This window comes from Copidosoma floridanum, unplaced genomic scaffold, assembly GCF_036245765.1.
Source record: "Copidosoma floridanum isolate Cflo_tuat_1 unplaced genomic scaffold, Cflo_Japanese_pri ptg000006l, whole genome shotgun sequence".
Taxonomy (NCBI): Eukaryota; Metazoa; Arthropoda; class Insecta; order Hymenoptera; family Encyrtidae; genus Copidosoma; species Copidosoma floridanum.
In genome coordinates this window covers 21,915,868-21,942,122 of record NW_028321883.1, presented here as the reverse complement: position 1 = coordinate 21,942,122, position 26,255 = coordinate 21,915,868, and the positions used below count along the sequence as shown (strand labels likewise).

The 26,255-nt window shown below is 32.1% G+C and overlaps 2 protein-coding genes across 3 annotated transcripts; both read left to right on the top strand.

The window, feature by feature from the left end:
• Positions 1 to 4,095: 4,095 nt before the first annotated feature.
• Tudor-SN (staphylococcal nuclease domain-containing protein 1) lies at positions 4,096 to 12,170 on the top strand. 2 transcript variants are annotated; one of them, XM_014350252.3, is made up of 10 exons: positions 4,096 to 4,399; positions 4,505 to 4,685; positions 5,428 to 5,549; positions 5,626 to 5,765; positions 6,430 to 6,915; positions 7,001 to 7,484; positions 8,061 to 8,691; positions 8,772 to 9,224; positions 9,305 to 9,511; positions 9,607 to 12,170. In XM_014350252.3, the coding sequence occupies exons 2-10, from the start codon at positions 4,560 to 4,562 to the stop codon at positions 9,715 to 9,717; spliced, it is 2,760 nt and encodes a 919-aa protein (XP_014205738.2). In that variant the 5' UTR covers positions 4,096 to 4,399; positions 4,505 to 4,559; the 3' UTR covers positions 9,718 to 12,170. The 2 variants fall into 2 exon arrangements, with proteins under 2 accessions (XP_014205738.2, XP_089454410.1); XM_089598284.1 differs by having other exon boundaries at positions 4,096 to 4,685.
• Positions 12,171 to 12,519: 349 nt separating this feature from the next.
• MED27 (mediator complex subunit 27) lies at positions 12,520 to 14,044 on the top strand. The gene is made up of 4 exons (XM_014350219.2): positions 12,520 to 12,749; positions 12,966 to 13,238; positions 13,316 to 13,616; positions 13,892 to 14,044. The coding sequence occupies exons 1-4, from the start codon at positions 12,577 to 12,579 to the stop codon at positions 14,024 to 14,026; spliced, it is 882 nt and encodes a 293-aa protein (XP_014205705.1). The 5' UTR covers positions 12,520 to 12,576; the 3' UTR covers positions 14,027 to 14,044.
• Positions 14,045 to 26,255: the final 12,211 nt, after the last annotated feature.

The following is a 26,255-nucleotide window of genomic DNA, read 5'->3' as shown; positions in this document are numbered from 1 at the left end:
CACTTTCTCCGATGTGATAAAAATTGTAGGAACAAAAGAACGTGCGTTTTTTACCATTTCAAAACGTTTCCATTGAAACCAATAATTTTATTGAGTTTTTCACAAATTTACGCTCTTGCTCATTGCTATATGAATAACTTAATGGAATTTTAAAACGTATATTAATACGTTTACAACGAAAACATATTGTTTGGCAGCTTATACAACGGCTTTTGAATACGAGGCGAGTGATAATTAATAATTTACATAAGAAACCAAAAGAGCGTCAAGGTATAAATCAGTTTTATAGCTTTTAAATTAAACCTAGTTTACGAGGTGTGAAACTGTAATAGCACATATTTATTATGAGTGATAAAAGATGGTAGTTTAATTAAATTTAATATTTATACTCCATAAAATAAAAGTTTACATCTTGGTTGTGGATCATAAATTTAATGTGACCAAGTAATTATACCAAACAAAAGAATTTTATTTTTAAATCTAATACAGTACAGAAGCCTTGCTAGACGAACAATAAAAGTATAATCATGTATTAAAACAATTTTTTTTTTTTTTTTTTTTGTATAAAAGTTAACTATATATTACTTAAGTATAAAATTTTTTTACTTGTGAAAGATTTTTATTTGTCTTTTTAATTTGCTACTACGTTGTTCCCCTTTGTCATTGGTGTATGCTGATAATATCCTGCGACTCTGGTCTAGAAAAAAGAACTTTTTTTAAGTAGTATACATAGATCGTTTATATTTCATAAAAAATAACGTATAAAAAATTTGAACATTCTTTGAAAAGATGAATCAAACAGCCACAAAATTAGTACTTAAGTAATAGAAAAATGTCTTAATTATTATTTTGGTTCAAATACTGGTTGCTTATCACAAACCGGTTTAATACAGGGAAGAAACTTTAATTTTGAAATTTCATTATAATATGAAGCTAAAATAATAATTTAATATTACATTCGCTCAGATCAGTAAAATTAAAAAGGTTTGATCAATTAATTTAAACAAATTTCAACGTTTAAAAAACTTGTTGGTACTGTAATTACTTCTTAAATAAGTAACACATGTTGTAGTCAGAAGTAGATCGATCACAAGAATGTTATTAACTAGAAAAAATTTGTAAGGATCATAACAGTAATGATGATCTTCAATAGTGTAGGACAAATTATCCGTAAAAAGTAGTCGTACATTCTCACCGAAATTTTTAAAACATTTCGCAAGATGGCTCAACGCGGACGGCCGTCTTCGTCTGAAACGAAATAATGGGTATCGTTACCAATAAGAAAAAAAAAAAAATGATATTCATTCTCTTAGACTTTCGAAATGGAGTTTCCTAAGAGTTCTGAAATATGTAAAAAAAAAAAGTAGGAGAAAGAGAGAGAAAAGTTGGACATAAATTCATCTCACAGTGTACCATACTTTTCACAAACCAAAGAAATGTAAAAAACGCTCAACACAATGCATGAAAGACCTCTGCTATTCTTTTTTTCGGTTGAAGCTATTTTTCAAAAAAAAAAAAAAATTAGAAGCTGCTCTTTACCGTGTATTTTAGAAATCTAAGTTTAAATGCCTTTATTAGTGAACCAGTTGCTTACACAACCTACAGTTTTTCGCATTTATTTATTGACAATAGCTGTCATTCCAAGCTCTTTGATAAGACTGTAGACGATTGTTGTAATTTTCGTACTTGTGACATTTACTGTAAACAACCGCACGATAAAATTTAAATCCTATAGAATTTTTATTAAATTTAACTTGACATATTTCTAACGAATCATTTATAAGCTTTATCAAAACTAGACGCATAAACATTTTTTAATTTTTAAATGACTTTAGCCAAACTTATTCCATATTAATTTTCTACTTTTTTCACAAGTTTTCTTATCATAAACAAAGTTAGTGTTTAGTTGAAATAAACATAGTTCCAGCCCACTAAGCTTATTTCATAACTTACATACATTACACCTCAGGTTTGGGTTTTGTTTCCAAAATGTCGTTGAATTTTCGAAATAATTATTTATTATTATATAGGATACTTTTTTTGAATATTTTGAAAACGAAAAAAGGCAGTTTTAATTTTTTGCTATTTTTTTCACTAAATCATAACATTTCAGAAATCGACAAGCAAAATTAAACCTAATCTGCGTTGTTTTTCACACTTCAACACTCAAATAATTATGTAAGTATCACCTATACGTACCTATTTTGAAAAAATTAGCAGCTAGGATGCGAAGAAATTTATAATGTGCAGGTAAAATAAATATTTATCAAATGCACGAAATTATAATTTTTTTTTTTTCAACGTAATTCGTTAAGGAACAGAATTTTAAAATAAAGGGCAAAGAGTAACATCATTTTTAAAGTCATGTAAGTAAAAAAATCATTGTCAATAAAGTTAATACTGATAAGATTCAAACGTGTATTGTGCAGAATTTACGGATCTTTACCTGTGTCTCATGATTTCATTTTTATTTCTTTTTTTTTGAGTCATCAACCCAGTGCTTGATTGCACATCTCTTATGCCGATGAAAGCTCAGTTACTTACAACTAGTGATGCAATTTTTTAGAGAATTTTTTTTTACAGTAATTATCCATCTCGGACCATTACCTTCAAAAATTTTTTTCCTACTTTACTAAATAAACGATTATAAGCTTTGAATAAATATTTGACGAATTTAAATAAATATTTATTTACTTTACAGATACATATTAAATTTAACAATAAATTATTTAGAGTTAAAGAAGTACCTCTTCATTTGAATATAATAAAATGTGTTTCAGATAAATACACATTAAAATCTAAAACGGGTTTACACAAGAATAAGTACCTAAAAATTATTTCTGCGTACTTCATGAATAATTGTTTAAGATAAGTAAATATTTTTGTTAGTTAAATAAACGTTTTTTTTCGAAAGTCGAAAAAGTGTGTGGACAAGCGATGGAGAGATTGGAGAGAGAAATAGATTCCCACGCATACATATACACATCAGCGCTTGGCTTTTTCGTGGCTTTTTCTCAACTAGTCCCGAAAATGGTGGAGCTAATCAGACTTTCGAACACTTTCCTAGGGACATTTACTAGGCTAGTGAAAATTACCATTAATAGTGTTTTCTCCAAATTTCGACAACAATAAACAACAACAAAATCTTCACATTTTTTCTATATAGGGTTTTTTTGTTTCGGGCGTGATCGGGCTTTATCGGTGGGTGGCCTAGGCCTAGGCCTTGGCCGGGGCTCCGCTCTGGCGATCTTCTGTGTATTTCAATCAACGCCATCTAGCGGGCGATTATTATTGAGAAATCTCGTGGCTCTGAGACCCTATATGGATGTTTTGTTGTTTCAGGTAACGAAGAAAAGCTCAACTCAGATTTTGCCATGTTAAATCAGGTAGAGAAATCTTAGTTGAGCTTTTCTTCGTCCGCCGACAAACTTTGGCTAAATTCGACGGCCTAGACGAAAAAAAAACGCAACTCAGATTTCTCTACCTGATTTAATGTGGCAACATCTGAGTTAAGCTTTTTTTCGTCACCCGAAGCAAAAAAACGTCCGTATAGGGCCTAGGGCGTAGGCGTAGGGTCTCGGAGTCACAAGATTTCTCAATTCAATAATAATCGCCCGCTAGATGGCGTTGATTGAAATAATATATCGCGATATGGAAATGTAAACCTCCTGCCGTACCGACACCAGAGGGGTCGATAAATTTGCCGATACCGATTACCGATATGATCCGATGCGCCTTTTCCACAGGGGCCGTACCATATTACCATATAGCTTTTTTTTGCTTCACATAGGCATATAGGCCTATGTTATAACATAGGCCGATGTACAGAAAAATAGTTATATATATGGTACGGACCCATTTCCTTTTCTAGTTTTCTACTGCGCGAGCGAGCTACATCAAGTATATATATATTATAGTATATGCCGGTGTACGGTCACGCGGATTCTCTTTCTTTCTTTCTTCTATTCTTCTTTTTCCTACTTTTTTCTCATTTCCCATCTTTGTCTATCTTAGTGTGTCTCCTCGCTCCGCCGACGCCGACGACGACGTCGCTGCACCTTGCATTGGTCCGTGGTCCCGTCGCATGCTTCTGGCTTCTGGCCCTGCCAGCAACAGCAGCTATATACATATTACATAGAGCATAAAGTTCGACTCAAGTAGTCCGTCTCGCTCGCTACTTTAAGTAGGAGCTATTTTCGCCGCCGCGCCGACCGACCGACCACACTCAGCAACCCCTCCAGCACCAATATGTCGCACCACCTGTGAGCCCACCAACCCTTTGACCGCCGAAATTTGCACGAATCCGACAAAAAAAAAACCCCGCAGCTCGAGCACCGCGGAGAAGAGCTGCTGACTTGGCTGCTTCTCTACGGCAAAGTATACCTACAAGAGCACACACGTAAGCAACTCTCTCGGCTCTCCTTCGATCTCTCCCTGCGATCACCCAAGCATCCAGTGCCCAAGTATACAGTCTGCACTCCCTTTCTCTCACCCACGTCTCAAGTGCTGTCTCTGGTGTCTCAACGAGCTACTGATACACCGCAAATCAAGCCATCATCATGAGCCAACCCAAGCAAGAACAATCTCAACAGCAGCAACAACAGCAGCAGCAGCAGCCGCAACAACAACAACAGCAACAACCACAGGCTCCGCCACCCAAGCCCGGCTATGGAATCGTCAAGCAGGTAAAGTTCTTGTTACAACTTCCTCAAGATGCACCCAAGGTGAAGTACTTGGGGAGCAGCAGTGCTTTATTATTAGGTGCCTGTAGGTTACTCACGGTGGCGAGGGGGAGGCGTGTGCGACCACGCGTGCTTGCGTGTGTACGGCCAGATGGATGCCTGCTGTCGCTGAATTATCGGAGCAAACATATGGTCCCCCGGGCCCCATACGTGGTTCACTTTTTTTTGGCATTTAAATCGTTTTGCTGTGTCATTATTTACCTTGTGTTTCTCATCTCGTTGGCTCTATCGAGAATCTGGAGGTGTTGAACGGATCGCGTGGTGCACCCGAAAAATATGTGGAAACTTTTTTTTTTCCCTTTAAACGCTACTGTAACAGATTTTCAAATCTGTCCCCTTAATTTTCGTGCTTTTTATGATTAACTATACTTTTAAGTAGTTGAACCATATGATAGGTACTGATGTCGGAGACTGCTTTCCGCAATCTTAAATGTTTTCATTTTTGTTTATTTATTGCTACTGCAAAGTTCAATGAAACTTTTGCTGTCGAATGCATAATTCCTTTGTTTTCAATGTTTATTTCGAAACATTTCATTCAAGGTTTGGCACTTCTCAGAATTACAAGTGAACATCTGTTTCATTTTACCTTGACTCCCAAGGAGTTCTATTATAGTTTTTCGTAGCTCAATGTAGTAATGAGTCAAAACTTATCTTTATATCGAGTAATTTTACTTTTTGTAATTAGGTCAACTCTGGAGACTCCATCACCATCAGGGGCCAGCCCAAAGGTGGCCCTCCACCAGAGAAGACTCTTATTTTGTCCAACATCATTGCTCCAAAATTGGGACGCAGAAATGTCAATGCCAAGTAAGTTTACCTTATTTTACACAAATTGTTACTTAATCTTGTAAAAACCGAGATTATAATGTTATTACTATTGCAGCACTGAAACCAAGGATGAACCATATGCCTGGGAGGCTAGAGAATTTTTAAGAAAGTTACTGATTGGCCAAGAAATCTCCTTTGTGGAGGAGAAGTCTCCCAATAACAACAGGACGTATGCACGAGTGTGTCTTGGCAAAGGTAATCATTTTATTTATAAATGAAACTCTAGAATCAATTCATGATCTTTGAAAACACTGTTTCTCTCACTTTTTGCACACAGTTTCTTGGGTATAAATTCCTTGCGTCTGTATTAATTTTTGAATATAAATTCAGTAACAAAAATTATTATCAATTGTAATTAGAAAGATCGAAAAAATAATGAATCTATTTTCATATTAAAACTTCATGAATGCACGGCTCCATAGAGTGCCGTCTGTCAAAGCACGTGGCGTCCACGTGGCAAATGCTGTAAGATCGCTGTTCATTCGAGTTTACACTTTCAATGTATATAATACCAGTTAACTACAACTAAGTAATAGACTGAGTTTTTTTTTAACTGAAATTTTTCATACAATTGTACTTTCTTTATACATATAAATAATCTATTCCATAACCAAACCAAGCATCAATTCATTCAATTGTTTTAAGAGTCGAATCGGATTAATTGTTATCTTTAATCACTCTGATTAGTTTAAAATCCTAGATAAACTATTCCTTATCATTGATATGAATCAATTTTATCAATTATTATAGTCTAATGTTGTTGTGTTGCTCTGTAAGTAAAGTTGGACAGTAAAGTCTTTGTTCCATTTGGAATTTTTTCTTTTCGGTCTATTCAACCATTGTTACCCTATCTTTTCAGATCAATCCGGCCCAAGCGTCGCTGAGCTTTTGGCTGCAGAGGGTCTCGTGACCGTGAAACGTGACACGCGCATCCAATCTCCCGAACTTACGAAGCTCCAGGAACTCGAGGATGCTGCCAAAGCCGCAGGCAAGGGCAAGTTCAACCCGAACAGTCCCGCGTCCGAACACGTGCGTGATGTCAAATACACCGTTGAGGCAACCTGGAACCTCGTCGAAAAGTACAGCTACAAGCCCGTCAAGGCTGTGATCGAGCACGTGAGGGATGGCTCGACCGTCAAAGCCCTCCTTATACCTGACTTCTACCACATAACTCTAGCCATTTCCGGCATTCGTTGTCCCTCTTTCAAACAGGATGGATCTACCGAGCCTTTCGCTGATCAAGCTCGATTCTTCGTCGAGTCTCGTTTACTACAGAGAGACGTTGAAGTTATTCTTGAGTCTGCTAGCAACACCCAGCTTGTCGGCAGCATCATCCACCCAAAAGGTGGGTTGAACAACAGCTGTTTTCAGTCTTCATTTTTGAAAATCTCACTCAACACCGTTATTAAGTAAGATCTGCTCTTTTTCAGGTAACATTGCCGAGGCTCTGTTGAATGAAGGATTCGCGCGATGCGTGGACTGGTCGATGAACCACGTGAAGAACGACAAGCACAAGCTCTACTTGGCCGAGAAGAATGCTAAAGACAAGCGGCTGCATCTTTGGAAGGATTACGTACCTAGTCGGCCCTCTGAGGAGCTCAGTGGTACCGTAATGGAGATCACGAGCGCCGACTCTATGATTGTTCGCATGAACAATGGCGAGAGTAAAAAGATCTTTTTGAGCAGCATTAGACCACCACCGCGTGAAAAGAGGGCCCCCGGTGATGAGAATAAGCCACCCACAAGAAGCAAGGACTTCCGTCCGCTTTATGACATTCCATGGATGTTCGAAGCTAGAGAATTCCTGAGGAAAAAGCTCATTGGGAAACAAGTCAAGGTCATCGTCGACTATACTCAGCCAGCCAGGGACAATTTTCCTGAAAAGACCTGCTGCACGGTGTTAATTGGCAAAGTGTGAGTATTCTTTTTCACGAGCTTCATTTTTTTTTTTTTTTTTCATTTTCCATGTGAAACTGAATTTTTCTTAATGGATCTTTTTTGAATTGATTTATTTATTTCAAACGTTTGACACGTGTTACGTGTATGTAATTTATAATCATTTAAATTAACTGTTTGATGCTCAATGTGCACAATACTTTATTCAAATACAGCATTCCTACTAAAATAGCGTCTTAACCGTTGATACATACAGTCAAGTCAAAGATAATGTGAGCGTGTTTCTGTGCATATGGTACTAAGTACTTAATACACGCAGTTGTGCACTCCAATATACTTTTAGTACACCGCAAACTCGTGAAATCGATCTAATTCCTATAATGTGATAATAGCGTATATCTACACCTAGTCTTGTTACGTAATGCTCGTGAGTGAATGAAACAAAAGTATAATATACTTTTTACTGAAATATAAATATTATGGTTACTCACTCGACATGTACCGCAAAAAGTTTTTAACTTTCGAAAAATGCGTTTCCCACTACTATGACAATAGTTTCCCTGTCAAAAAGTATATAAGTCTAATCATTCACAGTAACATCGCCGAAGCAATGGTATCCAAAGGCTTCGCTACCGTCGTCCGCTACCGTCAAAACGACGATCAGCGCTCGTCTCACTACAACGACCTGCTTGTCGCCGAGTCCAAGGCCGAGAAGTCTCAGAATGGATTGCACGCTAAGAAAGACATTCCGCTCCAGCGAATCCGCGACGTCTCGACAGATCCAACAGCTGCCAAGTCCCACCTGCAGGCGCTGAAGCGAGCCCGTGAAATGAAGGCCGTAGTCGAGTTTGTAACGAGTGGCTCGCGCCTCAAGCTCTTCGTGCCCAAGGAGTACTGCCTGATTACCTTCTTGCTCGCCGGAGTCAAGTGCCCACGTGCTGCTCGCATCACTCCGGGCACCGGTGGTATGGAGGCTGAGCCCTACGGCGAGGAGGCGCTTGCCTTCACCAGGAAGTTCTGCTTCCAAAAGGACGTCGACGTCCAAGTGGAGAACATGGAGTCCAAGGGCAGTGGTTTTATCGGCTGGCTCTTCATCGACGGTGTCAATCTCTCTGTTTCTCTCGTTGAGGAGGGTCTCGCTGAAGTATCCATGTTCGTCGAGCAGGGCGAATACCTGAAGGCTCTTAAAGCAGCCGAGGACGTTGCCAAAGCCAATAAAATTGGTGTAAGTAATACGAGTCCTGCTTTTTTTTTACATCTAAGTTGTACTTTTTGTCATGAAAACTATTAATTTAATTTTCTCAGATTTGGAAAGACCGCGTGATAGTAGAGGTTGAGCCGGAGAAGGAGCGCAAGGAGGAGCGTGGCCCACCTAAGCGCAAGATAGACTACAAAGAGGTTGTAGTTTCTGAGATCACGAGTGACTTGCACATTTACACTCAGAAGGTTGACCAGAAGGTAGCCCTCGAAGGTCTTTTGTCGCGTCTGCGTCAAGAGATCGAGACGAATCCGCCTTTGGCTGGGGCTTACACGCCCAAGAAAGGTGATCTTGCTATTGCCAAGTTTACCGAGGATGACGAGTGGTATCGCGTGAAAATCGAAAGGGTGGCCGGGCCCAATGTGTCCGTGTTCTACATCGATTATGGCAACCGCGAGACTCTTAATGTGACGAGAGTCGCCGCTCTACCAGCCGGATTTGCCTCCGAGAAGCCGTATGCCACCGAGAACCATCTGGCTCTCGTCGCTCTACCCAAAGATGTGAGTTAACGAATTCACTGTAATGCTTATACTTTCTTTTATCAAAAGAATTAATCGAATCATGATTTTATGAATAACAGGAAGACGATGCCAAGGAAGCTATCAAAGCTCTGAGAGAAGACACCATTACTGGGAAGCCTATACTGCAAAACATTGAGTTTAGGAATGCTGGAGTGCCTGTCGTGACACTGGTTGATCCAACTTCTAAGGAAGACATCGTCAAGGCCCTCGTAGCTGATGGATATTTGATCTGTACCTCAGGCCGAGATCGAATATTAAAGGACTTGGTATGTATTTTTTTTCTACTAGACATTTTAGTTGTTAGTTAAAACTGCTAACAAACAAGTTGTGCAAAAGTGACGATTAAAATATTTCATTTCAGCATGAGGAGTACAGAAAAGCACAGAAAGATGCAAGAGATAACCATCGCAACATCTGGCAGTATGGTGACATCACTGAAGATGATGCTAAGGAATTCGGCATTGGCCGTTAAGTTGTCTAAAAACTTGTAAAACAAAACTTGGGGAGAAAGAAGGTGGACTGGTGAGACAAATGATAAGGTATCATTTTACCGGAGAAGCATAATAAACAGCATAATAAATATACGTACGTCAAAGACGGCTTATAATAGACTTTTTACGAAAAACGGATGGAAAAAAATCATTGAGCAGCGTATTCCATCGGTTGTTGTGAAGCGCATCTATGCAAACTTATAGATCAGCGGAGAATAATTAAATTGTATATAATGATTTGAAAGAAAACAGAAATATAAAAAAATGAATGAATTATTTAATACGAGAGTAAAAGTAGCGAGGGATTTTACATTGTCCATCCATCGCTTGTCAAACTTATATTCTCCTATCCTCATGAGACCTATTTCTCACAATTGTACAATGTATTCTGTATATGCGGACGATTCTTGTTATTGCAAACAAAAGGCGTTTAACCTTCGTTAAAGTGGTACTTTTTACTGGTAAAAAAAAAAAAAAAAAAAAAAACAAGAAAAAAATCTATTGATTTGTACAAATATATGTTTTTGAGAATTTTGTTGACCAACGATGCGATTTTATCTATGTCTCACAGCGAATGTATTTTCGCCAGGTTTTTTGAGCATCAACAATAAATGTTTCGATTTTTACAGTTAATCATGTAATGTAATTATTAAGCAATTTACAAAATGCCTGAAGCCATTGTACTCTAAGATGATACACTGAAACACGGATGAATGCATTACTTGATATAATCATAATGTTTTTATCTAAATGCTGTCATTTTTGGAATCGTTGTTTTTAATGAATTGAAAATTTTATTCTTTTATGAAAACATATACTCATTTTCTAGATTCTATACATCGGAAAAACATACATTTAACGTTTTTAGATTTTTTAATAAATTAAAATAAAAAAAAAATACATAAAAATTTTTATCAAATATAATTATTTTTTTCACATACATACACCAACTGTAAAATATGATGGATTATTTTATCATACACGAATTTTTATCCCTTCAGTTTTTGATTGTGGTTGGAAAGGTCAATCTAGACATTATTTTCAAAATTTTCACCCTTTAAATCCTATTGTTAGGAACATGTACATACATATAAAAACTTGAAGCTTTAAAAGTTTATAAAAATAAAACAATTTAGAACTAGTTATCAAAGTATGTAAACAAAAGTATCGTAGAGTATGTATTCAAACATAAAAAAATATGTATACAAATATAGCATTGAATAAGATACAAAAGGGATATGTTTGATAAAAGCTTACTTCATAAATTTACAGTACGTACAGTGTGATAGCATGGGTGTAAAAAATAATGTGCAAAACTTGCGGGTTGAAGGAATGCAATCCAAAGCTTTTTTCCACTTCTTATATAATATGCAGTTGGATCTTTTGTTGGTGGCGTGAAATGGATTATATTTTCTGATCTGCGTGAAATTTTGAACAGTGACACTCACGTTTCTCTATAAAATTTACATGTACTAGTGAACTCGATCGTAGCCTTAAACTACACAAAAATAAAATCCATATTCTTTCTGCCGCAAAAGCAAACCGGATACAAATAAAGAGAGCGATTTTTCGAGTTTCATACATGAATGAACCGCGAAACACTGATGACAGAAAATTTATCTTTGAAAAATAGAAATTTCCAGAATTAGGGGCCCAAAATGTTGTTATGAAATTGATAATTATGAGTCTCATTTACAACATTGCATTCATTATGCAGTTGTATTGATAATTTTAGTTATTTCTTTTGAAATTTTTGTTCGTTTCATTGGGTTTGTTAACTTTTTCTTCACGAAGCATTTATTAAATATACAGTAGCATATTTCTCGTAACGATTTAATTAGTTTTATTAATCGTCGATTTTAACATCTAACAAATACTTAGTGAACGACGTAACATGAGTACAACTTTTACACATTCTGTACCTATTGTTTTAACTTTGTTGTACAAGAATTTTAAAAACAGTAGCACACGAAAAGCCAAGGCAATGTCGTTTAATGAGGGTCAGATATATAGTTTGCTGATGCAATTAAAAAATTATTGAATAATCGTTCAATTTTTTTTGTTTTTTGTTTTTTAGTTTTTTTTAAATATGCTGGAAAAAATATACGTACTATTTCAATCATGTGATTACTGATTTCTGACTGTTTTGTGAAAAAAAAAAATCAAACATTAATTGTTACATTACAAACATCGTCGCATTGAACATCTGCAATTTTTGTGTGCTAACCGCTTTGTATTGACCGAATTATCATATAGTTTACTTTTGTAGTGTTTAATTGTGTCAAAGAAATCGAAGAAACCGAGTAAAGTACGCTGAAAACTTTGAGCCTGGGTTGTAGAGGTCCACCGTCAGTATGTAGTTGTATTTTATTATTATCCACATAGTAATGATCTACAAGACATTAAAAAATTGTTAATAAACTTTTTTGAAATCTACGTTGTGTTAACTCATCTCATTAAACTATATGTAATTTGCGGGCACCCCTTTTTTTATTTGGTAAGCCGATTTTTAATTTTTATTGAGAAAATATGACATAGGTTTTTTATTTTCAGTTCGTTGATAATGAATACTTACTCTATCTATGGATTTTAAAATGAATTTGCGATTTTTTCATTAAAATCGAAATTTCTTATGTATGATTTTCAACGAAATAAAATTTTGTCCGTGCGATCGTCGAATCCTTTCGACAATTTAAAATACGCGGCTTCTGACTAAGATAGCAGACGAATTTTATTTTTCACATAAGAAATTTAAGGTTATGTACATCAAAACACAGGAGCGCCAAGAGCAAACAGTGTTGTTTACATTTGTTTATATTTGTAAGAAATAGTTATAAAAAATGGAGCAAATGCAAACTACCCTATCGGCTTTGAAAGTCCTGCGATCGAGTGTAAGTCAGGTCTTTTATTCCCTCGCAAGTGGCATACGAGCAGAACATGGAGAAGAAAGTAAGGAGAACAAATATTTATTGGAGCTTCAAGAACTTTTGACTAATGTTGGCACAAATCTTAGGTAAATGTTGTATTTTCATACGTGCTTGTCCTCTTGACTAATAGAATTTATGTTAATCCAATCTGGTCTCGTAGTTTATTTTTAATTGAGATGTGATAGCAGTTAAAAGCTCAACGTTGTGATTATCAAAAATTACCTCTCATTCAATGACAACCTTTTTTAATTTAATGAATGTTTTGTCATTATATTACTTGATGATTTTCTTTGCTGTTTTAGAGATGTAGAACAAGCTGTGAACTCCTTGACCCCACCACCTGGGCCATTTAGCTTGGGTAATACAGCATACCTTGCTCAAGAAATTACTCAAGAACGTCAGGCATTATACAGTACATTGGTTAATACATACAAATGGACAGACAAGGCACAGGAATACAGTAATGCAGCTCATCAAATATTAAGCCAAAATTCATTAAAACGTACTAGTATGAGTTACAACAATCGTCAAAAACGAAATGCCAGACCCCAACAAGCCCACACGTATACTCCACAGTATGTGCCTTATTTACTGTTAGGATTTGTTTGAAATCTTTTTTATGGTTTTTAACCCTAGCGTAACGTCTTTCCAGACAAGTTGATGCAGTCATAACAATGATGGACAGATTATACAATGACATGTCTATAACAATCACGAGACCCTACACAACAAATGTAGTTCTTCACATAACATTAGCCCATGTTTTCAAGGCAATGGTGTCATTCAAAGGTATAATGATCGAAAGAGTCGTTGTTAAGGGCTTCAATGAACAGCTCGACTTGTGGACAGAGTCGAGGTATAAAATATTTCAAAAAGTGACAGATCACGCACATGCTACGATGCTGCATTATTACAACCCAAATTTCCCAGAAATGGCAGTCAAGAGTTTTTTCGTAAGTTAAATTCAATCTCATATTTATTCATATATTTCGGGAATTTATAGGCTAATAGAAGTTGTGATTTGACCCCACTAATACTAAATTTAAAGTCTATTTTGTTTTATGTGATCAACCAGAATTGCCATACAAAATTTTTAATTTTACGTTGAGACAACGAAAATTTTGATAACATTTTCTTTATTTCATGGTAAAACAAAAACATAATGGTGATCATAGCATAATGTTGTTTCACATTTATTTTATTACTTGTAATTTTCATGACTTTTCAGACATGGCTTCACAGTTACATCAGCTTAGGCAGTGACCCGTGCAAAAGATGTGGTGCATATTTATACAATGGTCTACCACCAACATGGAGGGATCAAAAATCTTTGGACCCATATCATTTTGAATGTAAACCATAAAATTATGAGAATGCCTGTACAGATTTATACTTATTAAGTATAGAAAACTTTCTAAGAAATAATGTTTTAAACTGTAATTAAATTATTTTTTTTTATTATTATTTAACTGTTTTTTTACCCTACGCCATTGAATCTCCTATTCCCAATCAGTCTTGGGGTAGTGAATTTATATTGCCATGTTACAGTAGCTACAATTATCATATTCCATACTTAATGATTATTTTAAAATTAAATTTAAAAAATTCTGGAAAGTAAAATAAACATTAAAAAAATTTGAAATATCGAAAAAGCATTGGAAACGAGCGTTTTAAGTAATATAGCAGTATAAACTCTAAATAACTTATTAGGATCCTAATTTCTAGAATTAAAGTTAGCTTTATGTTATTTGATAAGGCTATCTTTCCGAATACTGTAGGATAAAAAGAATGAGATTTCTAAAATACATTTATCCCTAAAAACTACTCTTACTAAATATATCTTGACTTTAACTTTGTATTTGTTTATACAATTAAATGAAGATTATTTTTCTTGCAAAGGAAAATTATTTTCCTTGCCCAAGTAATCCAAAGTGATTTTAGAAGGAAAGGGTTGTGCCACTTATTTTTTAGGTGTAAAAACTCCCCTTTTACATCGTGCTACAGTTACGTTAGCCGACCTAAAATTTTATGACTACTTTTATAGTTATTTACAGATATTTTGACATTTTATAATCTTAAAGCAATCACATCTTTTTGTCCACTTATCGCTTGTAAAAGAACAAACAAGTAAAATATCATTTTATATCATTGTCATAGTGTGAACTTATTTCATTTTCGATGTTATTGCAATTTTGAAACAGTTTGGTTTTTTTTCAAATCCAGTCAAACAAGTCACGTGATCACTCTTTACTCACGTGACAATCAGTTTTTTAAGATAGTATTACGTATTAAGAAAATTATTTCACTAATAAAAATTTCAATACAAAATTAAAAAATAAAATTGGTGTGTTTCGATATTTTGATGAATTTTAACGGAACTGAAGTACTCGACTTACAAAAATCAATAAATACGATAAGTTTCGAGTACTCCAATTTCTTAAAAAATTTGAATACAAGGGTTTTTGAGGTAGCTGATTACAAATCCGATATAAGATTAATTGAAATTTAAAATCATTAGAAAAAAGCTTTTTTGGGTCAAGTTTTACAAGCCGTTTTACCTCTTTTAAAGGGATTAAGACAGGTTAATAAAAAATCGAGTCAATTATAAATAAAATGTATGTCTCACACTTCAAAACATTGTATTTTTTCAGATGAATGTATTTTGCACTGAGGGACTTGTGTTTTACCAATACCGCGTTTATTTGTTGAAACCTGGAAAGAATTTAACAGCATTGATTAGTTATAATAAAAAAATATATGTTTTTCATAACTTATTTGATTTTATTCAAAATATTGTATTCATTCGAGAATGCTTGAAAAAAAATCATAGCTACCCGGAAGACCAAATTATTCTTGATAAATACTTTTTTTTCGATCCCATACAGCATGTTAAAATTTCAGGAAAATCGGAGGCGGGCATCTTGGAAGGGAAGATTTTCCTCGTAAGAAACGCCCTACAGTCATAGTATAAGGGTAACTATTCAATAACTTATCAGTAAATTCGGGAAGGTATATAATATTAAACGTTCACTTCGTACGTAAAAATTTTAACGTTAAGATGAATTACAGATGATAATTATGAAAAATATGACAAAAAATATAAAAAACGTATCATGTTTTTCAAATGTTCAAAATGGTCTTTAAAATGGTGTCCTGAAAATAAATTTTCGAAGTGAATTATACCAAATCTATGAAAACTTAACGTAGTGTTGGACTTTACAATTTAACTATATACGCCACACATAAAATTATATCTAAATCATGCAGTTTTATTAATTTTAATCAACTGATTATAATATTAATTGACTGGTTATAATTTTTTTCCCAAAAAATGCCAATAACTTTCGGAGTTATGACTTAATAATATGTCGACAATCACTAAAATTCGCACATTCCAAAGATTAATTACTTTTAAGCTCAGTAAACTATGTTATGAGAGTGATCGAATCAAATGCCAGTCATTTGAATTTTTTTTTTACCATAATTTGTTTATAAATTGTTACGAAAGTATCACATTTAAAACTGAGTCCCTGCCGCGGGTCATTGGGTTCAAATCCTTTACAGAGTTAATGGGGTTAAAGTACTTGGTTCTAGAACGTTCGAATTTGCCGCGAGGCGAATTTCACTTTAATTTTGGCCACACAACGCTATACTATTTAGGGATCTGTAGAACATCTACAACCGCCAAATCGTAAACACGTATGAGCGTGTCCAGTGCAGGTTAAGACAAAACTATATTTGACCACACTTCCATTGTATGCTTATTGTATTGTACTGTGTTGAAACTAAAATAATTTGCTGGATAAGTACCATTCAAAATTTATAATCATGGAAGACTGTATACAGCTCCTTGCGATTACTCGGTAACTGCAACTACATAACCTTTCTTCAAGCACATGGTGTCCATTTTTATTTTCTTTCGTGATCAGTTAACCGGTAAGACAACAGTTTTTTTTTCAAATTTAATTAATCTCTTTAATGAATTCTTCACCAATTTTTTTTATTTTTTATTTCTAGTAATCTCTGGGATGGCAAAAAGAAAATCACCTGGGACTCCGTTATGCGAGACTCATTCTTTAAGTCCTTGTACCAAATACTTACAAATAATTTGGTGTAAGAGAGATTACTGGTGAGGCAAAAATCTTCGGAATTTCTTCCAAAAATCCAAGTCTCAGGCAATTTCAGAATAAAAGATGGTTTCACTAGCTTACTATGGTTACTCATTGTACATTACCCCCATTAGAAGTGAGTCTTGATCCATTCTTTGCCACTACATAATTGGAAGCCACCATTTTGGGAGTTTGTAACGGTAAATAATCTTTTACTTCTTGACTCATATGAGCATGGATATGCAATGCTCTTTAAGCTGGATATAGCCTTTGATACGCCTAAGCGAGGAAGATTTACTCACCCATGGCACTTTTTTTTCTTGACCTTGGAAAGAAACCCATCTACCATCGATATCGACTTAGCACCTAGCACTACAATCATTTCCATCTTCAGTTTCTCCAGATCTGCAGGTATGCGTGAATAGCTATTTACACACCTAGAGCGATTAAGTAAAGAAAGATCCATTTCTCGTGCGTATCGTCATCCAAGGCAAAGTCGAGGGTTACAAACACGAGATTTGAGCATTCTTTACTTCCGTCTAGGGTGTGTAAAATAAATAAGGATTTAAATTAATAACTCTTAAAATTTGGAAATAGAATATTTCAATAATAATCTACAAAAGCCAATATTTCGACATCTTGCAGATGTCCTCTTCAGAGCAATATAAGTGCGAGGATAACACGCGATTGCGTCTCATGAAGCGTGCAAACAAAAATTATACATATAACTTTAAGATAAATAAGGATTTATTGGCCTGCTGGCTGCAGAAAATCTAAATTTGTAATTTAAATGTAAAAATCCAAGTGTTAAACTATTCTTTTGTACACAAATTTGTTTAAGGTTTTAAATTTCATGTTCTGTAGCATTTTAATTTTTTATTAAATTGGGATGCTATTAACTATTACGCAGGTATGCCAATAATTCTCATCATAATTTTTCTTTAACATACATGAATCAATTTTTATGTAATATATGTCTTCGTATAATAGTTAAGTATTAATCATCGCTACATAAAGCGTACTATTTGTACAGGTGAAGTAGAGTAGTATGTAGTATATCGCGATGACGTCCATAAATATGAGTCATGATCATATAGATATGACCCTTCTCAGTGAATTGCAGTTGTTTGCATAACACAGCAAATGAGTTTCGACATAAGCCACTATCCATGAGATCCAAGCTTCTCATCAGTCATAATGCAGATGCCCCCAGCTGGTTCTTAGATGAAATGGCACTGTAATATACTACGAATTGATATTCGACTGCTGGAACTATGACCAGTTAATTAATAATCCTAAGGAACTTAGTAAAACTACCGTTCCAATCACATCGAACAAAAATTGATCCTCATCATTGTTTTGTCTTTGAAAGCTTCGTCAGACTTGTTTTGACTAGTCATCATGTCCGATAAAAGCTTGCTTGCATCGCTTAACTTTATAAATTTACATAATGTTAGTTATGAAAATTTTTAATGACAACGTTTCGCTGACTGTTGTTTAGCCTCATCTGGTCCAGCTACAACAAAAATATGCATAAAAAACTGTAGACATAATATTACTAGGAAACAAAAAATTAATCTAAGTATTGTCTATAGTTTTCTTCATATTAGAGTAAGATGCTGCTCGTAAGATACAACCAACTCGACTCTCTTGACAGATTTCATATTTAACGAATCCCATAATATTAAATTAAATTCCAATACAAAAAAATATGTCAAGATCAAAAAATTAATCTTCATTTTTTATATAGACTTGAATCAAGTCTTGTTACTCTTCATTGACTAATATACAATATTACGTAGTCAAAATCTACGCATGAAAAACTGTACTTTTGTACCCATTTTCATACTAGAGTTTCTACAAGAAAAGCCACCTTAAATAAGGCAGTTTTTGCTGTGGGTGCAAATCAAACTTATATGATAAAAAATTTTTCACGGATTGTTATCAATGTCCTACGAGCCGATGGAAGTCTTATAAATAATATATCTAATGCACCAAAACAGATATTTTATTTTAAATAATTTAAATCATTCCCAAATTACCTTTTAATATTTACTGTTAATTCATCGTATTCGAATGAATTCCATAATTGATGCAAGTTTGAGGCGTAAAATTTAGTTTCGAATTTTTTTAACAGTTGCACGTCATCAGAATAAAATTAAGTAATGACTGTTTTATTCTTTTTTTTTCTTCTCAATATTTTGAATGATTGTTCAAGAATTTTTTTACATCAGAAGAAATACATTTTCTAATCATAATTGAGATTTTTTAACTCAAACAAAACGAGTCATTCCTATTTTATGTTTAATATTTATTGTTAATTTATCGTATTCAAATAAATCCCATCACTAACAGAAGTTATAGAGACATACATTTTTGTGTTTGGAATTTTTTGAAGAGTGGCACGATAAATATATTGAACTAAGTAATAATCAATTCATTTTTTTCTTATTTCAATGTTTTTAATAATTATTTAGGGTTGCTTTCCACAATAAAACACCACTTGGTTTTCTTGAGCAAAACTTTTTATTAATATATGCGTTAATATTTCATGTCATCTTAGAAATCTTTTCAAGACTCTCTTATTTACGCAAAAACCTCACGCACTATAGACCAACAATTATAGTTTTTAATAATTGTTCAAAAATTTTTACATCAGAAGAAATAAAATTTTCATCGGTAATTGCTAAATATAAACTCTTTCCAGTTTGTTTATATTTTTTTATTTTATCGATAACATATGGTGTTTAACTATGACAATTCTCTGTGAATTGAAATCGCATGACAAAAATATTTCTATGAATTTTTATTAACATCCTACGAGCTGATAGAAGCCGTATTAAATTAGATATCTGATGCGTGAAAACAGATATTTTATCTTGAATAAATTAAATCATTCCTCTATTGCTTTTGATGTTTATAGTTAATTCATCTTATTCAAATAAATTTCATAATTTATACAGAGGCATAACATTTGTTTTGTGTACTTTGAATAATTGTACGACAACTAAATTGAATTAAGGAACTAATAACCATCACATTTTTTAACCAATCAAAAGACCGATATTCAACTCAATTCTTCAATTCTTCAATTCAATTATTTTTTACTACAAACGTTTATTTCGTTGTTAAACTATTTATTACAAGGAATTTGTAATAGGTTTGCTAACGGAATGTCCTATGTGAAAAATGCTATTCAAAATTGAAACTTGCAAAGTTATCTATTTAAAAACAGTAGGAAAATGTAATTTAAATTATGACTAAATATGTAGTTTTACTAGTAAATAAAATTGATTATAACGTATACTTTTATAACTTACGATGTACATAGCATATGCCACGTAGCTCCTCCCACACGGTGACTTCTACATATAGGGGTAATATAGAAGATGAGGGTATGCCAATACAAGAAAAGAAATGCTCGTAGATTGTTGTCTGCTTCAATAATTACAATAGATAATTTATTTTACTTACACTTAATAAGGCATAAATTATTTATTTAAAAAAAAAATTAAGAACTTTTTTACTAGATGCATTTTTCAGTTTCTTGAATGCTGTAACAATCCCGAAACTACTCAAGTTTGATATTTAAATCAAGTAATTAAAATAAATAATTATTGTTCTGTATTCTAAGAAAAATTAAACATCTTATTAGACCAATGATATGCTTTCATTATTTTTGTTAATTGAAATTAACTATTCGTAAATTAAATTTTATTACTAACGTATTTTTTGTTTTTTTTGTATTGTTTCTGCTTTTCTAAAATATTTCTGACGTTATTAATGCTATAATAAAAGAAAAAGGTATGGTCTTCTTTAGTTAGTGGTGTATCAAACTTTTTCGATAAACCCTCGTTACGAATCCAGATTATTACAGTGTGTATACCAAAGTTTTTGTAAATTTTGATAATAATGCCAATTTGTAAGCAGATGATAAAATTTTACTATTAAGGATAGTGTAATGAGTGGAAGTAATAATGCCTTATGGAAGTAAATTATTAGTATTACTAGAAGAATCGTATTATTGTACTTGATTGTAGCGAAATACGACAGGTAAATAGAATGTGTTCATTGTAAGTTTTATATTATTGTGTATTTATGTATGTACAGTTTTTGTATGATTGTTAAAATTATTTATATTTAATAAAAAAAAAATTACTTGAATGTTAAATTTTTGTACAAATTTTTTATAATAATATCCAACTATCAATCATTATTGGTCCTATTCATAACGTCAATAGTACTTCACTTTATCATAGCTAAGGTATAAATGTATTTGGAATTTGTCTAGTAAATTGCATCCGAACAGCTGAATAGAAAAAATAAAACATATGCAAAGGTAAAGTATACATGCATCTTAGAGAAGATCAAAGAAAATTTTTGATTTGCTAGAATTTCAAAATGCTGACAAACAATTTTACGATATTTATCATTATTAATAATATATGTTTATAAAATAATAGTGTGCATAATGCTAGGTTCTTTTAAAAATACTTTTTATTCAAAAAACGCGATTTCAAAATCAATTAAAAATTTTTTTTTGAGTTACTTTATTTAAAGAATCATTTAAACATATGCCCGAAGAGCCCTTAAATTTATTCAAAAAGTGACCTACCTATTAGACAGGGAAGCAAGAGGTTAGAGTTGAGGTGGTAGTAACAAATTTAAATCAACAGCTTAATTAAAGTTTCAGGTTGTTTATTAAAATCATACTTTTAACAATATCATTTACAAAATAACTTTCTAAATAATCGGTTACAATGTGATTTAAATCAATTCGAAAAAAATTTTAACCGAATCGTAAAACAATATATTTGTCCAAACTACTTGCACATATATTTTATAATTCTAATTTTGTAATAATAATAGCAGTAATTATTCTTGTATTCATTGTTTACATTACAATACTCTTACATGCAATATAATATTTTCATGGAAATTTTATAAATAAGAAAAAGTAACAATTTTTAATGTTGTAAGTAAAAAATACGCAGTAACGAAGTAAAAAATATTAAGTTATGTAACAGTACAGCTAAAACACTCGAGAAGTATTAGTGCTGCTGATCGAGAAAACAGTAACGACTCGCAAACCCAATAAGAAACTCTCGTGAAAATCCTTTAAAATACTTCTTATATTAATATACGAATTCATAATTACATGCTCTGTACATAATTGATTCTATCAAGTTTCGTGTTCGATCATTGGCTTATAAGTAGTTTTAAAAATGTTGCCCCACTTATCCATTTATTATCTTAGTACCAATTAAATGGTGGATTACATGGTAACAACTATTGTGTTCTTGCCGCATCCTTTCATTTTTTTTTTTTTTTTTTTTTTTCCATTTCACATAAGTGTATTATAATAATTTTTGCGAATTGGCAGAGCCTTTAAAGTTATATTGAAAACGCATGTGGAGGTAGTACCACCGTTTAAATTACTCATCGATAATTTTTTATTATACAGCCGTCTACAAATTGTGGGATATCGCTTCAAATTAATGTTATGCACGATTATCATAACTAATAATTATTAAGGGTTATTTTTAAAATATTTTGTTTTTAAAAAATTATCAGACCACTGTACAGAAAAAAGCAATTATCATCACTTTTAATTGTCAAAGTGACTATAGAATGAATATACTTTTGTCATAATTAAAAAAAATAATAGATACAATACTAAGGTCATTCAGCCTATTTAATGTGACACGAATAACGATAATTACACTTAATTTTTAGTTCGTAGTTTTTTAATACAACCATCTTTTTTTCATACATTATGTATACTCTCTTGTAAAATTTTCACTGATTCTATATTATTTAAATATTATAAGTGTCACTTAAAAATACACAAAATTTTTATCAATAAGTTAAGTTTAAATCGCAGTTATTATACGCTTCTTTTATGTTACAGATATACTTCACAAGTTATAATATAGTATCATATCATTCTATTTTAAATGACGGTTCATATTCTGTTTATTTAGGTTGAGTGTGTGTAGATGTGTATATATACTCACTTATGCATTTTTTCATAGAATATACTTATTTCATCTTAACATTGATGTGTCTACTTTAAAGTATTTAGAAAGTCGATCGTTTGAAGGCTTCCACTTTGTTTTTAGTCAATTAAAATTTTTTCGATCTGCCTATTTTTCTATACATAATTTTCATGTGAAGAAGACCAAGTCATTATTTTGTATGGATATTAGATAAATATTCAAGACAATTGTACACATTTACAGAATGATATTTTATTTTTCTTATCATTTCGGATATCAAAGCATTATTATTGGCCAAACCGGTTTGTCGAAGTCGTTTCAAATGTATTATGGCAGTGAGATTTTTGTCATTTCAATCACATATCATTTTGGCCAATTTACAAATTTTAGATTTTTTCATCAATAAATACGAACGCAATAATCTTTTTTAGAGGTTATTATAAACATAATGTTTAATTTTGTGCAATGAAATAACTTCATTTTTTTCATAAAACGTTTTTTAAACAACAATTAATTTTTTTTCCTTTCAATAAATTATTACAATTTATAATAATAATCATATGTATTTGGGCTAAAAATGTCTCTTACCAATAAATTAGGATGATTAAGCTTCATCAGTTTCTTTTTTTTTTTTTAATTTTTTTTTCATCCAAGAAAAAAAAATATTATAACTACGAATTATACTTGATATCGATAGGTACTTATTAATGACACATTATGATACTCTAAACAAGTTTGTTAACATAGTGAAGTCGTAAATTACCGATTGAAAAATAAAGATGAAGCATAAATCATATTTGTAAGAATTTCTCACGAATTAATCTTGAGTACCGTATCAATCCATGCATGAAATGTTTAGCCTTGAAAAAAACTCAATCACTCGAAATTTACTACTAGAATAACGAAAATGCGAAAGGAAAAAATATGGATATCAAAACAAGAGAAAACACTTGAAATTGTATCCAGATAAACAACGTAAATAACAAATGAAATTTCTCAAGTGTAAGTAAAAAAAGTTAGGTGTACGTCAATTTTTGTCGATTTTTCGATAGGTTGCATCAAATCAGCTGTTTGGCTTTCCTCGTGTGCACTACTGATTTATATCTCGTCTGAATACGTATGGTTTTTTTTCATACCGTTGTCCTATTTTTTAAACTATTGGCATCAATTTTCTTCCGTTTCAATACTATTTGTTGATTAAGAGCCTCCTACCCAGCCTATGTGTACGTACGTAAGTCTTCATGTCTTTATATAAGTATTTTAAACGTTTCGCTTTTTTAATGTTTATTACATATTTTTTCCGTTTTTTATTGATTTTTTTTTTCTTACTAATTCAATTTAATTTAATATCGACATTCGACATATGATTATTATTTTATCGGTTTCTCGTATTAAATTAGTTTTCTTCATTTTAATTCTTAAATATTTATTTAATAATTATATGTATTTTGAGTATTACACTTCTATAGCAAATTTTTTGAGAAAAAAATTACGATGAATAATAGAATACAAATTTTGAAAAAACAAATTTTTCCGTAATCCAACTGATACACCAGAGATTTTCAACAATTATAAAGTAAAATTTTTTTTCATGAAAAATTATTGTAAGTTCTTTGCAAAACTTGATAGACTCACTATTAGGCCGGTTGATACTTTATTCGGCTTAGCAACACTTTAAAGTGATTTTTTTTTTTTTTTTTTTCACCAAGTCGAGTCATTATTTTTTAAATTATTAGATTAAAGTTAGTTTGTAGTATCCTTATTGGAGCAATAGCTTTTGAATGAGAGATTTTACGATAAAATTTTTGCCTTTACATAATTTTGCGTTATTAATACCCTTCGATTACAAATCCTCTAATTTTTTTGGTTTTTTTTTTTTTTTAGTTTTACATTATCGATATTTCTTTTTTTTTGGTACAAGCGCTTCAAACTTCTCGAGAGATATCGATGCCATCACGCTTTTATAAATTTTTTAAAAATTAAATTTTAATGATGTCTGTGCGAGTAAAAATAAGATTGTGCGCTGTGCAAGACGATTTTCCCTTACTTTTTGTTACTTACTTTATCATTGTATAAATATTTAATAGAATTTTAAATCTGCATTATTTATGTTGGTGCTTATTATTATTTATAATAGTATTTTTGAAGGATAGTCATTTGTAACAGTTGCTAGGTGAGCTTCTTTTTTTTTAATAGTATTTTTCTTTTTATATAAAAGCATTGAAAAAATATGTTTTACTGCTGACTTTTGTGCTGATTAAAAGAATGGCATAGCTATATTATTTTGTTATTTTATAATTGGATTAAAATATCACACGTAATGCATAAATTTTAACGTAAATTGGATAATGTATGCCAATGTCGTATCTTCATTTTTTTGTCTTTACAAAACATGTAGACCAAATTTTAATCAATATATTATATCCGTACTTGGAAGAGGAGTAAGAATTATGCGTAAAGAATTAATATTTACATGAGTATTTACATATAAGGGTAGGTTTTCCGAGACCAAGCTTTTTAAAACACTGATGGTAAATATTAGATATTTTTACTACAGTAAATTATACGTTGTTTTCCTCTTTTTTTTATATATAATGTTGTAACCCATCTTTCATCTTCATAATAAAACTTATTATTGTATGTAATAGCCACATCAACCGTACTTTAAACGTTTTAATTTTTTACTATATGAATTCAAAGTTTTTTTACTTTTAATATTTCATATAAAATTAAAAATTGTAGAAACTTTTAAATCATATGTGTACGATTACAATACTAATGATCGAAAAATTCCAACATCTCTTGAGTCGATCACATTTGAATTTTTTCTCTTAATTTCTCGTTCCCTGGATGTATTTTGTTAAATAACATGATAATAAAGGTACAATATAAAATAAATATGAGCAAACCTTAAACGCAAGATGATCTTAAAAAATGTTTTTTTTTTTTTCTTCAACGTGGTATTTGTAACTTTTAAGTTCTCTTAAAGTATATCATAATGGCAGTCGACCTAAGGCATTTGGTCTTAATTCCATTTTTTTTAATTCTAAACGCAGCGTGTCAAAAATGTGTAGGCTGGTTGTCGTTTTATTATTACATATTATTTTTGGCAGTCATTTGGAGCTAGTGAATTTTCTAAAAATGTTGTTTTATTTTTATGCGTTAATAATATACCATTACTTGAACATAATGCGTAAATCTTTTATCGCCAAAATTCCAAAATTTAGTGCACACAAAGAAAAAAAAACTTAAGACTAATGAAACTGATTATTGTGGTTCACTAGAGTTTTTACCCTCTCCTTTTTATGGTAGTTTTTCCCGTAATCTTACTGTAAAAATTGATGTACGAGGTATTAAATATTACCACAACTACGCGGTTAAAACTCCTGCAGTTATTTTTCCACGTATTGATATTCTTGTGTCGGTGTGTTAAACTGATACTTTGATCTTCGGTAAAGTTATCGTAATTATATAAAAATCGTTG

What these genes read in the sequence shown, in the direction of transcription:
- Tudor-SN (XM_014350252.3), top strand. Translation starts at nt 4,560, where the DNA reads ATGAGCCAACCCAAGCAAGAACAATCTCAACAGCAGCAACAACAGCAG. An exon ending in CAGCATCATCCACCCAAAAG is followed by an intron (nt 6,916 to 7,000) that starts GTGGGTTGAACA and finishes GCTCTTTTTCAG; the next exon opens with GTAACATTGCCGAGGCTCTG. An exon ending in TCGTCGCTCTACCCAAAGAT is followed by an intron (nt 9,225 to 9,304) that starts GTGAGTTAACGA and finishes TATGAATAACAG; the next exon opens with GAAGACGATGCCAAGGAAGC.
- MED27 (XM_014350219.2), top strand. Translation starts at nt 12,577, where the DNA reads ATGGAGCAAATGCAAACTACCCTATCGGCTTTGAAAGTCCTGCGATCG. An exon ending in GCCCACACGTATACTCCACA is followed by an intron (nt 13,239 to 13,315) that starts GTATGTGCCTTA and finishes ACGTCTTTCCAG; the next exon opens with ACAAGTTGATGCAGTCATAA. An exon ending in TGGCAGTCAAGAGTTTTTTC is followed by an intron (nt 13,617 to 13,891) that starts GTAAGTTAAATT and finishes ATGACTTTTCAG; the next exon opens with ACATGGCTTCACAGTTACAT.